The following is a 12,162-nucleotide window of genomic DNA, read 5'->3' as shown; positions in this document are numbered from 1 at the left end:
GAGTATTTCATCCTTTGGCGACCCAATATTTTTTCAAGTAAAAGAGTGTCTCCTGATTGAGGGTCTGGATTGTTCGAGGTATTACTGCACGTGACTTCTTGTGCTGCTCTACCCAGTTCTATTGGTCTTCTTCAACACCTGTGTGGTCTGTGCATTACCAGATCCCTGCACCGTGGTGTGACCTTCTGCTTTTCTTTTACTTTGACTCACCCCTGCCTCGCCGTCTAGCCGATGCCGTACGCGCAACTTCCCAAGTCTGTCCCCATCCGTTTCCCGAAGGTGTTGCTGTCGACCCTTCTTGTCACCTTACAACTACGGATTGACCTCACACAACCTTCACTTCCAGCTTCGACATTGTGGCCTGACATCCTCCCTTCTTTGATACCCAGCAAAACAGAGCTTTCCCATTCTGAATCTCTAGCGTCCTCACCAGCTCACCTTTGGGTCTGTGAAGCGGCCGTCAGCACGATCTCGTTCGCCAGACAGTCGCCCGAACACTCTCCAGGGCCCAATCCGCCCGTTGACGGAGGACCCAATCTCACGCGAAAACAGGTTCTGACGCCTCAGGCTTCAATACCGAAAAGCCTTGAGCAGCCGCTGAAACGATGCCGTTTCGACACCTTTATTCAGGCCAACATGGCTCTCATGACTTTCAAAACCAGGGTCATACCCAACAACTAGCCATTGTTGATCCCGACTCACTCGATTACACCGGGTGGCATGAGATGGACTTTACCACAGGCCCCCTCACTTCCTCCACGACCGCCTCCAATCCTCAGCAGGTACAGGGTCCAAAGTACTCGACCAACATGGACACCGATATTGACCCTCTGGCCTATCTACGGTCGACCCGACGACACAACTCCACCGGGTCTAATCATCAGCAGTCGCCTCTCTCAGGAGACCTCTTTACCACGGGGCCGTTCAGCTACTCTCAACTTCTCAATATGGACGCTGATCTTACGTCGCTGGATCAGTCGAGCATGAGCTCACGCACCGACGGTGATTCCAACATGCTTAACGACGGCAGTACCATGACAAGTTCATTGTCAGTTGCTGATTCTCTCAACACTTCGCCTCCCGTGTCCACGCTTGATCCCATCTCGATCTCAATCACCACCAGGAATGACGAAAAGCTCTGCCCACTGATAGCCGGCCAAGTTGATTCTTGCCAGCCACAAAGGTGTGGTCCAGATGCTCCTTGCATGAATTTTACTACCCTTCCTCCAATCGAAGAATGCACCTCTGTCCCGTGCATAACCCAAACGACATCTCCCATCGAGACCATGATCACCAGTGACAGCGTCGTTCCTTTACATCAGAGACCAAGCCTCAGCTCGAGGTCGAGCACCGCACAATCCACTCTCCGCCGATCATCAGCTTCATCCAACGACAACCAGATCCAGTCCGTGCCGCTGCCACCACGGAATTCGAGGGCGGCTGCGGCGCGGAAACAAGCGCGAAACAGCAAGCCAGCTCCAGTCGCCGCAAGCACAATTGCCTCAGATGACGACGAGGAAGGGCAAGCGACCGCGAAACCGACCGCGCCATCGAAAGCCGACGCGAAACAACGAGCGAAACAAGCGCACTCTCTTGTCGAGCGCAAGTACCGCGAAAACCTGAACGCGAAGATCGCGCAGTTACACAACACGCTCCAGTCGTCCCACTACGGACCCAGAGCCAATGAAGATGACGAGAGCGACGCACCCAGCGTGGTGCCCGCAAACAAAGTGCGCAAGAGCGATGTCTTGACCGAAGCCATGAACTACGTCAACCAGACTGAAGTCGAAATGCGGCATATGGAAAATGAAATCCAAAGACTTAGCGATAGGGTTAGGGTACTGGAGAAGTTGGTCCGATGCGAGGATTGCAGTCTGCTCAAGCAGATGGTCAACCTGCAGGTGCAAGCCGTTTGATTGTGGACAGGCAACACTATGTGACGAGTTTCCTTTATCCTGACTCCATCCTCCTTTTTTCCCTCTCTTCGGCGTTGCAAGGACATTATTGTGCGTTCACACAAAGCGGAGCTCGCAACGTCGAGAAATCTCGCGAAGCATGGGTGTCAGATGGATCTTTCAAGATTCTGTTTCAAGGCGTTGCTTGATTCCGGCATTGTCGGTAGGCATGCCGGTTGTTGGGGTTTGCTACCATGGGAAGGCAAGTTTTGAAGGATGCCTGAGGGAGTTCTTCGGCACGTTTTATTTACCAACGTGGGACTGCGCAGCGTGGGAGAAGAAGCAGTTTTTGAAAATCTGCGACGCAATCAGGGGGGCAAATTCCTAGTATATACGCTGAAGAATCTCTGAGAGCAAGAGAGAGCCCGGAAAAATATTCGAGATTAAAAAGTACCTTGTGGAAATGCAAGTACCAAATTTTTGACACAAAACGAGCGTTTCCTTCAAGTGCTATCTGTTGCGGTGCCACCTAGTTTACAGAGTATTCGTAGGAGATTAATACGCTCCGAAATTTACATTGATGCGAGTCGGGGAAGATTGACTCGCATCAAGGCTACTACCCAATCCGCAGGGCTGTCCTTGAACGGGATTCAAAACGATTAGCAACTTCTCCTAGAATCGAGCATGGCTGGGAGCTCTTGCGTGCAACGTAAGTATTCGAGGCCTTGCTCGAGATTCTCACGGCTGAATGAGAATTTCGCACACAGCTTAGCCTCTGCCTTGACGAAGAAAGAACCGTGAGAAACCGGGGAGACAGCTGTAGATGATAAGGCTTCATATCCGACCACCCTAGTGAGTTCGAGCAATTAAGTCGTCCCCGTTCAGATATACCTAGGTAAGTATTCGTCGTACAAGAACCCATTGCCTAGTAGTTACCAGTCCTGCCAGTCGTACCCAAGATCCCTCCCTTCCTGCATGCTGATTCAAACCCATCGTAAGTATTAGCCATAAATGCATTTTCCCCTTCAAAAACACTCAGTTCCTGGTATTCGCTCCCGTCCACTCGAAGCCAATGCCAACCCATTCATCCATCTATTCAATCTCGATCTTGATCCCACCGCCTCTCATTTCGGCTTCATCCTCGAGACTGCGCTTTGGAAGATCGATCCTCAACAAGCCCCCGTCGAGTCTGGCCTTGAGCTCCTTCATCTCCACGTCTTCGGGCAAAGTGAATGTTCGTCTCCACGGACCGACTTTTCTCTCGGACAAGAGCACGGTCGGCATGACATCGGCCATGAGCTCGGCTTCGACGGTTTCTCGGGATGGCGTGCGCATGATGGGGCCGCCGTCTTCGGACGTCTAGTTCGTGTACAAGTACCAATCAGCCACATGTTGTGCCCATAGCATGGGCTGGGATAAGGGGGGAAGCTTTCATGGGGGATGTCTTTGGAATAGTAAGTAGTGCGCGATGAGTACTAACCTTATAATGTCCCGACTCGGTGGGCCATCCTTCGCCGGAGGCGCCTTCCCAGACTCTCTTGCCTTCGGCGTTGTCGAGAAGCCCAATGTTGGTGGGTCTCTTTGCTTCGCCTTGGACGAGCAGGGTGTGCGGCGTGAGCCATTGGATCAGGATGCTGTCCTTGTTCGTGACGCCTGGGGTCTCGATCTCGATGTGGTACGAGCGCAGCGTCTCGCGGATGTCCGTGGCCGGGGCGAAGACGCCGGCCGTTCGGGGTGCTGAGACTTGTTCGGGCTTGTGCGGGCCGTGGTAGTGCGTCTTCAGGGTCATTTCGTGCAGTGACACGCGGGGGAATTGGAAATGTGTAGGGTGTTCGTGCGGTTGGATAGGTTCAGTGGGCTGCTGAGGTGCTGCCTGATTGATATTGCTCCCCTCGACGAGGCGGATAACGTAGTTTGCTGGTACGGCGTATGGGAGGCCCGGCATGGTGTTGAATGTGTTTGGGGGGTTTTGGAATTAGTAGTAATGGTTTTCTTTTTTGGCGTACGCTCAATTACCGGCCTGGTCTGAATTGCCTGTGTGGTCGGTCTTTTCGATATTGGTCCCTTCTGGTTGTTAGACTGCTGGGTGGCTGCAATGGGGAGAAGGAGTGGCACAGGCGGGCAGCGACAGTGTGCAATATATACGTGTTAGCAGACCAGCTCTCGATGGGACGTAAGCAGACTGCAACAATCATGCACGCACGAAAACCAAAATTTCTTGCAACGTCACTGTCATTGCGGGAGAGCTTTCGTCCATTGAGCAACTCATGTCACGGGCACAGGACAATAACGCTCACAGTGAGGCTAGTAATCAATGGCACAACGGACCACAGTTTCTTATTGGCCGTAAGCTCCTTACCCCTGCGGCGTATGGGCCATATTCGATGCGGACATCATGAGATGGTCGGCTGAGTAACGAGATCCTGGGGGTGTAGCGGAGAGCGGTCCAAGGGAGGAACGATCATTGGGCCCGGCGAGATTCGATGTTGGTTCATAGGAGCTTAGTTCGAGGATAATCAGATCATGGTATGTGCTGATGGATCAATAACGCACACAATCCATCTCATGATGAGCGCTTATTGGATAAACGTTGGGACAAGGCCGACACAGCCGAAACAGTTGGGAGGACTTGTATATGGGTTTGATGCTAGTATTGCACTTAGACAATAGTATGAAGTTCATGGACCGAATGACAGGCCAGAATGGTGAAGTGTGGTGCCATAAAATCGCGTAGAAATAACGCAGCCCGGGTCGTATTCTAGATCCTCGAGACCCAAGGCGTATGAGAACGAGAACTGTCGAGCTCTAGATCTGGTACGACAAGGACACGGTAATTGACCGAAATCTCCGGGAAGGAACGGGAAATGGTGATGAATAGAGCGGCCTTTTGAGACTGGTGGTTGATGAGATGGAGGTGGGAAGTGGTGTGATGTTGGGAAGAGAAAAGGTCCAGACGCATCCTTCGACTCCTACGAACATCCTGCCTTTCGGTTCAACTTCACCCGAGAACTGGACACTGTCACGCCTGTCAATTGATGGCTTAGCGAGCCTCATCAGCCTTATCGGCCTGCGGCAACGCCAGCCTGGTGAGCCCAATGATGGCCGCCAAACGAGACGCTGTCTCCAGAGAGCTTCAACCGTACGAGCGTACCACCTCTGACGCTTCTCCTTCATACAGCCCTCTCTCCAGACGCCCTGCGTGTTCCTCCTGCTACCTTGGCTCCAACGTCACTTCATGTTGCTAGGAAGAACAACGCGCGGGTTTTGGACGAAACAGCCTGTTGGTGAAGCGGTGCCGTCTCTTAGTGCCTGGGACGATTCTGAAGCTCGAGACATTTGTGACAGTGTCCGCCCAAGAACTACCTTAGTCATGACTATGGTAAAGTTTGACTAACTAGAATCTGCAAAGACTCGTCCATACCTCAAGGTACTTGCAAATTGCCTGCCGAGTCAGGGTTGCATTGTCCAAATGGCTTGAAGCTTGGCTGCTCGACGATGTCCATTGTGTGCCGCCCCTGCCCAGCAGATATATACACCTGAACGGCGTTTCACAACTAACGATGTGAGTAGCCAGTGCCCCGGCGTCTGCCATGGTGCTGTGAATCCTCCAATAGCCTGCCCAGATCCCGTCAACGCCGGTCCCATCGTCAATCCGCCGCCATCGAGTGGCATACAACAGGACCTAAACGCCGTTTCCCTTCCTGTGCACGGTGCCGGTCCATTGACGTTACATTTTCGTAAAATCATGACTGGAGATATCAATGTATCTCCTCAAAGCATGGACTGTCGGGCCTCCATGTCGGCCATCATTTCCTCACGCATGATCTCTGCCATCTCATTGGCGGCTTGCGCGTCCAGGCTTTGTCGTTGTGGTTTGATCTCTTCTGGTTCCTCGACCAGCCCGTATCTCTCACTCAAGTTCTCGGTCGGGATAACGGTCTCGCAGTGACACTTGTTATTGTATCCTGAATTGTGCTGGGCCGAGGAATACTTGACAGTCATCTGGGTTGGCGAGGTTCTGCCGTCGCTGTGCTCTTGCGAGATGAGATTGCCTGGGCAAAGACCCGAATGTCTTCTGGTGTGGTTGCGAGGACGAGGAAGCTCTGTCGGCATGCAGATATCTGGACAGAAGCTCTCATAACCTTCATCTTCACTGTGGTGAGAATGACTGCGGGTCAGGATGAGGTTCTGAGACGATCGCCGCATATGGCATTTCGAGCAGAATGGCTGTGGAGGGGTGTGACTCTGGGATAGCCTCCTCAGGCGTGGGTGAACTGCTCCAGGCATCTCCGTCTGACCTAGACAATGTCAGAAACCGTTTGACTGGGCGGGCACAACGAACTTACTTGGTGAGCGAGCAATATCTGCTTGAGCGTCCGTCCAGTCCACACCCTTCTCACGCGTTGGAAGGGCACCATTGAACATCTGAGCGAACGGGTCGTATTGTACCATATTGGGTAAAGTCCCAAAGAATGAGTGATGTGGTTGGTTGGGTGATGATGTGCTAGACTTGGGTGTCTTTCTGGATTGGTGAGATGATGAGCCGTTGTCCAGACAGTGTCTCGAAGGCCCATTTATGGATTTCACAAAAGCATTGGTCTGGGCGGAGACAGGGGTGGCATTTGAGACTGCCACCGGCGATTACGAAATGAACGCAGCAGGACTCCGCTCCGCTGCCAATGAGCCTGCCTTGCTCGAAACAAGGGACAGTTCAGGAGTGTTTCTCGAGCCATCTGGTGATGGCCAGATATGGCGGGAAATACGTCTAGGGCAGCTGACTGCATCAAACCACGGCACGCTTCCAGCGGAAGATTATCGACAGAGGCACCCGAAAGCCACTTCTACGGGTACGAGGCTGAACCTTTCAGGGTCGAAACAGGCGTCATTGGTCCTACGGCACCCGCCGATATGGGGAGCAGGGGAGCAAGAGCCACCACACGCCACTCGCCATAGGGAATTCGCCCACCAAACGAGCTCTGTCACTCCACCATGGTAAAATAAATTGGCTCATGGCAGCACCTGCGAGTTTCCTGGTCGAACAGCATCTCGTTTTCCCATAGGTCGGGTACCGACTTCCACGACGTTTTCCTTGGATAGCAACCTAATCTCTAACAACATTCATGTCTCGTAATTGACAGGGATGTATGATTCTTCCTCTTCTGAATACAGCTGCCGATACATGCAAGTTTCCGCCATAACAGACGGAGTGGATTGTGCCCAGGCCAATCTGCGGGTATGTCCCGTACAGGTCCCAAGGACATGAGGGTCTGTATGTCCCGCTGCTCTGAGCAGATCACTCCGGCGAGTATATTTCACTGATACCAAAAGTCTCTCAAGGGTTTCCGTCACAAACGTCAATAATTACTTGATGCCGCCTCATAAAGCCAGGCAAAACGGGCACGTAGGGGGAAAAAGCCTCATTGATACCGACTCGATGGCTTGACATTATCGTTCGCTCTTGCAACTCGGCGACATTGCAGGTAGTTCGGGAGAAAATGACAACTAGCAGCACTTCAGCACACTAGATGTTGCAGAATCTTCTGGCGTTCTACTCGCCTTTGCGATTTCTTACATCATTCGGCAGCAACTGTCCGTGTTATTCTCGGCAGACACTCCCTCCCTGCAGGAGGTGTTGCATTCCAATCAGGTCTGTTTTCGGGTCTGTATTCGGCTCTTCGAGACAACTGTTAGATTTGTCTGCATTCCGCACCTGACTAGCCCTCTCTTCAAGCTTTAATTAAAAGCTTCCTTCAGAGATGATATCATGTGCAAAAACATGGTCTTGTACAGGACATGACTGTCCCCACACAAAGGTCATACCAAGCTGAGAGTCAAGCAGGTACTCCTTGAACGCTCATGCCGCAGAAAGCTCGAGATCCACTTTCACGCATGAGGGTTGACGGGATCGGTGTCAGTGTCAGGTGTTCCAGCAGAACTACTTCGGTCTTACCCCTACAGTGTTGACTGTCTTGTAATCTGCACCATGTCGTCGACTCGATGGTCATACTGATCCAGAGGAAACAAGCAGCCTCCCAGGATGCAAGGATCCTGCCTCTGATGACGGTACGTCGGTCTCAAGTTACTGACCATCACCAGACCTGATACATCAACACCTTTCCAAAGACGAAGTGTGCACGTATTAATCGCTGCCGATCTAACTGAGGCAACTCTTCGTACACTGGGATCTCGCTGTTACAATACCTGATGGTCAGGAGAGGTCTCGTGAGTCCAGCAGCAGTAAGGCAGGACTCTGGGTACAACATCAAGCAGAAAACCACTCGAGCTTGGGGACAAATTTTGGTAACACGTGTTACGGGCTATGACATACACAGTACTGTAGGTTGCAGATTCTCCCGCTTCTAGCTTCTCCCGATTGTAGTCTCATACGACTAACCACCCTCTTGCAACTCCTTGCTGTCCTGCATCGTGAACTCAGCTGATCTTCTATCGACCGCGTTGGGAGAAGGAATCCGCGAGATTTAGCAGCGATGTGTAAGGATAGGGTCGCTCGCATCTGACTTTTGAAACCCTGGGAGTGTCTGATAGTCTCTCCGAGCGACTGCGAGGGAAGACCGACACATTGCCCAGCGGCATAGAGGTTCCATGTTCGCTTCCATCAGTATCAGTGGTATGAACCCGGGTGTAACATAGTAACATTGGTCATCAGTCTACTTACGCCAATCATCGTGTATGCAGGTCATTGCAGCCGAAGAAAGTTCAGAGCGAAGAAACAGTTCGCTTCAAGACAACATGCACCACATAACATAACATAACACAGATCAGGAGAGCACTGGTTCTTTGTCGTAACCCATTGTTGTTGATGTTGGCAACTCTTCAAAACACCCCAGCATGATATTTACTCCCTACTACAATTCATCTATCATCTAGGTGAAGCGCATTAAAGGCTTATGATACCTTGGCTTTTACATCCTACCCCTACCATCACTCCCACCACGACTAGACTTGTGGGACATATCCAAGAGGTGGAATGAGGATAACGAAAAGAAAACCGACGGGAGGGAGAACACGCAGGACGGACATTCATACAGAATATGTTTGTTGAAACTTGGTTTGATTAGAGCAAACTATCTGAAGCTATTGTAGGAATGCCAGAGATATGCTTGTGAGTTCTTTTTTGGTGGGTTTGAGAAGTAACGCTAGCCCTTGAGACAGCTCACGCCCGTGCAGCAAGTAGAAAACGCCAGTTGACAATGCAAAGGAATGATTACATGAAGCTCGTGAATTCGTGATAGTCGTATCTCCGTAGTATGTCAAAGGAATGATGTTGGAGTTGTTGGAGTTGTTCGTCGTCGTTGTTGTTGTTGTTGTTGTACAGGAGAAAAGGCAGCGCTGAAGAAACTCGGTGTTGCGCCATCTTGAAGTTGGTTGGCTGCAGAGCTGAAGTGGCGTCTTCTTTTTCTACTCGTTGTTGATCTCAATCTTTCTGGAGGCGGGAGCCTTTTGCAGCTTTGGCACAACGACGCTGAGGATGCCGTTCTTCAGGCTGGCCTTGACGTTCTCGTGGTCGACGCGGGTCGGGAAAGCGAAGCTCCGAGCAAATTCACCGACACTGCGTTCCGAGACCCAGTATGTGTGTTGAGGCTCGTGTTTGCCGACTTCTTTGCTGCCGGTGGTTGCGACCTCTGTGCTAGAGGACTCTTGCTGCTGCTTTTGTTCTGCTCCTTGCTGGCCCTGGCCCTGTTGTTGAGCAGACGGCTTCTGGCCTTCTTCGCGGTAGTGTTCGGTGCGGCCTTTGATGGTGAGGGTGGACTCGTCGGCGAATTCGATGGTCACGTCCTTCTGCTCAATGCCAGGCAACTCGCCCTCGAGGACGTACTTGTCTTTGGCTTCCTTGACGTCGAACTTGGGCGTGAAGCTGCGTTGGGCCGTGTCCTGGATCTTTTGCAGCTCCGAGAAGGTGTCGTCGAAGAGTTTGAAGAATGGTTGCATTTCGTGCCGGTACGGTCCGAATGCAGAGCCGAAGCGTGGGAAGAGAGCCATGTTGCGTGATTGGGTGGTAGTGTTGAAGGCTTTTGTTGTTGTTGTTGTTGGCTTGGTGACGCGAGAGGTTGTTGTGAGAACTCGATGTGGTAGTCTTCGCAAAGTGCTAGTCATGAAATTGTATGCTGATTGTTGTCTGATGAACGCAGGGAATGTAAATGGGCGCATGAGGAGGGTACATTTATACGCGTGAAGGAGGGATGGATGAAAGTTCTCGAAAAGGCGTGACGACTCATCAGGAGCGGGGTATGATCGTGAGTGAAGTTTCTAGAGGCTGTTGATATTTCCGCTTTGGGTCTTACGAACAATTGTGGTGGAGGGGGAAGACATGCCTAGAAATTTCGAGATTCTAGTAGTAGTATGCTGCACCAGTGCTGTGTATGGTAAGGCTGAGGCTGCGCTTTCAGGGGTCCCTTCACTCCCCTCCTGAACTCCAGGGCCACCACTCCAGGAGGCTCACACCATATTGTCAATTCTAGTCCTCGTTCATCTATCAGTGCTTCTCAGAGCCCTTTCGTCGATTATTTGAATGATTACCTTACACTCTAGACAACCTGGAAGTCTGCAGTGGCAGTCCATTTCCATGGTCCTTGAAGTGAAAGGCTGCAATACGTCATTACAAATGGAGGGCTGCACATGACTTGCGAGGTGGGTCTCGATCCGGCTAGAAACTTCGGCGCGCACGTCATTTCCTAGGCTGTCATGCTACCCAAACCACGTGCTGAAGAAAAGGACGAGAACAATCTAGGCTTTGATGGCATTTGCGTCATTACAACGGCTCGTCAGAACGGCTTTTGCAATGCTCCCAGTTGACGGGGAGAGGGTAATTGCTTCATTTGTTGCTACATACTGTGCACTATGGCTCAGGGCCTTCTGTCAATTAACGCCCATTTCCCGCGCGTCGACGTCTTGACGAATACCACAGTACGGAATCCGAATCCCATGTCTTTGCGGTGCGTGCTGAGCGCTCAGTCGGAGACCCTTTGTCGTCCCTCCAAATCCAATTGCCTATAGTTTCGCCGTTTCATTGCAATACAATCGCTCATCTCTTCTTAAGCACGGGAAATTCACCGACTCCTGGCCAGCCGTAAGCTTCGGATTCGGCAGCGCTATCAATGGCTTCGTACGTTGCCTCCTCCACCTTGTGCTCCAATTCTGCGGCTCTCTCTGGAGAAACGCTCATTCGTCGAGTCTTTGCCGGGTCTTTGGGTGCCTCTGGGAAGGTGCCGAGTCCGGGCCAGCCCCAACTCTTTTGTCTTTCCCGGTTTTCTTCGGAGTCAGCGCCCATGGAGTTCTCGTTCAAGTCAAAGGTCTTACGGGCTTGAACGGCCGGACTGGCGCCGTTGTTGTCGTTGTCCTCCCATGCCATTTCGGCTTCGGCCCGGGCACGAACAATCTTGTCTTGTTCGCGTAGATGCTCTAGACGCTCGCCAACCTTGGCTTGGTATTGGCGGCGCTGCTGGGCGATCTTGTGAGGTCCGAACAATCTTTCTTGTTCTTGCGAGAGAGCCTGTCGAATGTGATCCATGGCCTGGCCAAGTCTTGAGTTACGTCGCTCGCGATGGGCAGGGTCAGTGCTACTTCTGCTCAAGCCAGGCGAGGATGTTGTGCTTTCTGGGTGTACAGAGGCGTCTGATGACACTTCGGAATCGCGCCTCGTCATTTTGGGTACTGTTGTTGTAGTAGTAGTAGTAGTGGTAGTAGGAGGAGATGCTTGCAGTGTTTGATTTTGAATACCTGTCTTTTTGCTGCTAGGTAGCGAAGAGCATTGTTCAAGAAGTAATTCTGCCATTTTTTATACCTCAACCTCCACGTTATGGTTATTCTCTGGGGTCAGTATCGGAGCGGAACGAATAGTCGAGGCCAAGGTATTCGTCTTAAAGGCCTTCCATCGCACTGGTGGAAGCTGCCGTAAGCTACACCCCGATATAACGCACCGTCCATCGGAATATGAGGAGGGTGGGTCGTGAGTTAATCTTACAGGCACTTGACCAAGTCAGACCACCTGGCAGGTGCTCGGCGGGCACCGCCAAAATCACGCATGATCAAGAACCCGGAGAAATTGGCGAACGACAAGAGCCAAACAGATCACGTGGTTACCTGGATTCGTACACCCCTGAGCACTCATCAAGGACCCAACCATTACCTACATTCTGATGGTTTGAGGCCTCTGGGGAAGAAAGCATGCGGAAACAGTGGACACAGAGTACTGTTCAGCTATCAAGGTCGCCAATCGGGATTGATGACAAGTCGGTCTTTGCTTTTT

At 51.7% G+C, this 12,162-nt stretch overlaps 6 protein-coding genes across 7 annotated transcripts; 2 read left to right on the top strand and 4 right to left on the bottom strand.

Moving 5' to 3' along the window:
• The first annotated feature begins 251 nt into the window (after positions 1-251).
• On the top strand, positions 252-2,515 carry PV05_08043 (uncharacterized protein). Its single transcript, XM_013457534.1, has one exon. The coding sequence runs from the start codon at positions 606-608 to the stop codon at positions 1,914-1,916; it is 1,311 nt and encodes a 436-aa protein (XP_013312988.1). The 5' UTR covers positions 252-605; the 3' UTR covers positions 1,917-2,515.
• Positions 2,357-4,385, bottom strand: PV05_08042 (uncharacterized protein). Its single transcript, XM_013457533.1, has 2 exons — positions 3,376-4,385; positions 2,357-3,254 (listed from the first exon to the last, which is right to left on the bottom strand). Exons 1-2 carry the CDS (start codon positions 3,838-3,840, stop codon positions 2,988-2,990), a joined length of 732 nt encoding a protein of 243 aa, XP_013312987.1. The 5' UTR covers positions 3,841-4,385; the 3' UTR covers positions 2,357-2,987.
• A 145-nt stretch (positions 4,386-4,530) lies between these two features.
• Positions 4,531-6,681, bottom strand: PV05_08041 (uncharacterized protein). The gene is made up of 2 exons (XM_013457532.1): positions 6,242-6,681; positions 4,531-6,193 (listed from the first exon to the last, which is right to left on the bottom strand). Exons 1-2 carry the CDS (start codon positions 6,345-6,347, stop codon positions 5,667-5,669), a joined length of 633 nt encoding a protein of 210 aa, XP_013312986.1. The 5' UTR covers positions 6,348-6,681; the 3' UTR covers positions 4,531-5,666.
• PV05_08040 lies at positions 5,437-9,098 on the top strand. 2 transcript variants are annotated; one of them, XM_013457530.1, is made up of 3 exons: positions 5,437-7,160; positions 7,233-8,523; positions 8,592-9,098. In XM_013457530.1, exon 1 carries the CDS (start codon positions 6,472-6,474, stop codon positions 6,889-6,891), a length of 420 nt encoding a protein of 139 aa, XP_013312984.1. In that variant the 5' UTR covers positions 5,437-6,471; the 3' UTR covers positions 6,892-7,160; positions 7,233-8,523; positions 8,592-9,098. The 2 variants fall into 2 exon arrangements, with proteins under 2 accessions (XP_013312984.1, XP_013312985.1); XM_013457531.1 differs by having other exon boundaries at positions 7,233-9,098.
• On the bottom strand, positions 8,966-10,589 carry PV05_08039 (uncharacterized protein). Its single transcript, XM_013457529.1, has one exon. It carries the CDS (start codon positions 10,062-10,064, stop codon positions 9,315-9,317), a length of 750 nt encoding a protein of 249 aa, XP_013312983.1. The 5' UTR covers positions 10,065-10,589; the 3' UTR covers positions 8,966-9,314.
• A 44-nt stretch (positions 10,590-10,633) lies between these two features.
• Positions 10,634-11,823, bottom strand: PV05_08038 (uncharacterized protein). Its single transcript, XM_013457528.1, has one exon. It carries the CDS (start codon positions 11,686-11,688, stop codon positions 10,939-10,941), a length of 750 nt encoding a protein of 249 aa, XP_013312982.1. The 5' UTR covers positions 11,689-11,823; the 3' UTR covers positions 10,634-10,938.
• Between the last annotated feature and the right edge of the window lie 339 nt (positions 11,824-12,162).

This window comes from Exophiala xenobiotica (assembly GCF_000835505.1).
Source record: "Exophiala xenobiotica strain CBS 118157 unplaced genomic scaffold supercont1.5, whole genome shotgun sequence".
NCBI lineage: Eukaryota > Fungi > Ascomycota > Eurotiomycetes > Chaetothyriales > Herpotrichiellaceae > Exophiala > Exophiala xenobiotica.
The sequence above is the reverse complement of the archived record's forward strand: the minus strand, read 5'-3'. Positions and strand labels throughout refer to the sequence as shown.

Excerpts from the sequence above, each read along its gene's own strand:
- PV05_08043 (XM_013457534.1), top strand. The coding sequence starts at position 606 with ATGCCGTTTCGACACCTTTATTCAGGCCAACATGGCTCTCATGACTTT.
- PV05_08042 (XM_013457533.1), bottom strand. The coding sequence starts at position 3,840 with ATGCCGGGCCTCCCATACGCCGTACCAGCAAACTACGTTATCCGCCTC. Across the intron at positions 3,255-3,375 it reads CCGAGTCGGGACATTATAAG|ACGTCCGAAGACGGCGGCCC; the intron begins GTTAGTACTCAT and ends TACACGAACTAG.
- PV05_08041 (XM_013457532.1), bottom strand. The coding sequence starts at position 6,347 with ATGGTACAATACGACCCGTTCGCTCAGATGTTCAATGGTGCCCTTCCA. Across the intron at positions 6,194-6,241 it reads AGATATTGCTCGCTCACCAA|GTCAGACGGAGATGCCTGGA; the intron begins GTAAGTTCGTTG and ends GACATTGTCTAG.
- PV05_08040 (XM_013457530.1), top strand. The coding sequence starts at position 6,472 with ATGGATTTCACAAAAGCATTGGTCTGGGCGGAGACAGGGGTGGCATTT.
- PV05_08039 (XM_013457529.1), bottom strand. The coding sequence starts at position 10,064 with ATGCGCCCATTTACATTCCCTGCGTTCATCAGACAACAATCAGCATAC.
- PV05_08038 (XM_013457528.1), bottom strand. The coding sequence starts at position 11,688 with ATGGCAGAATTACTTCTTGAACAATGCTCTTCGCTACCTAGCAGCAAA.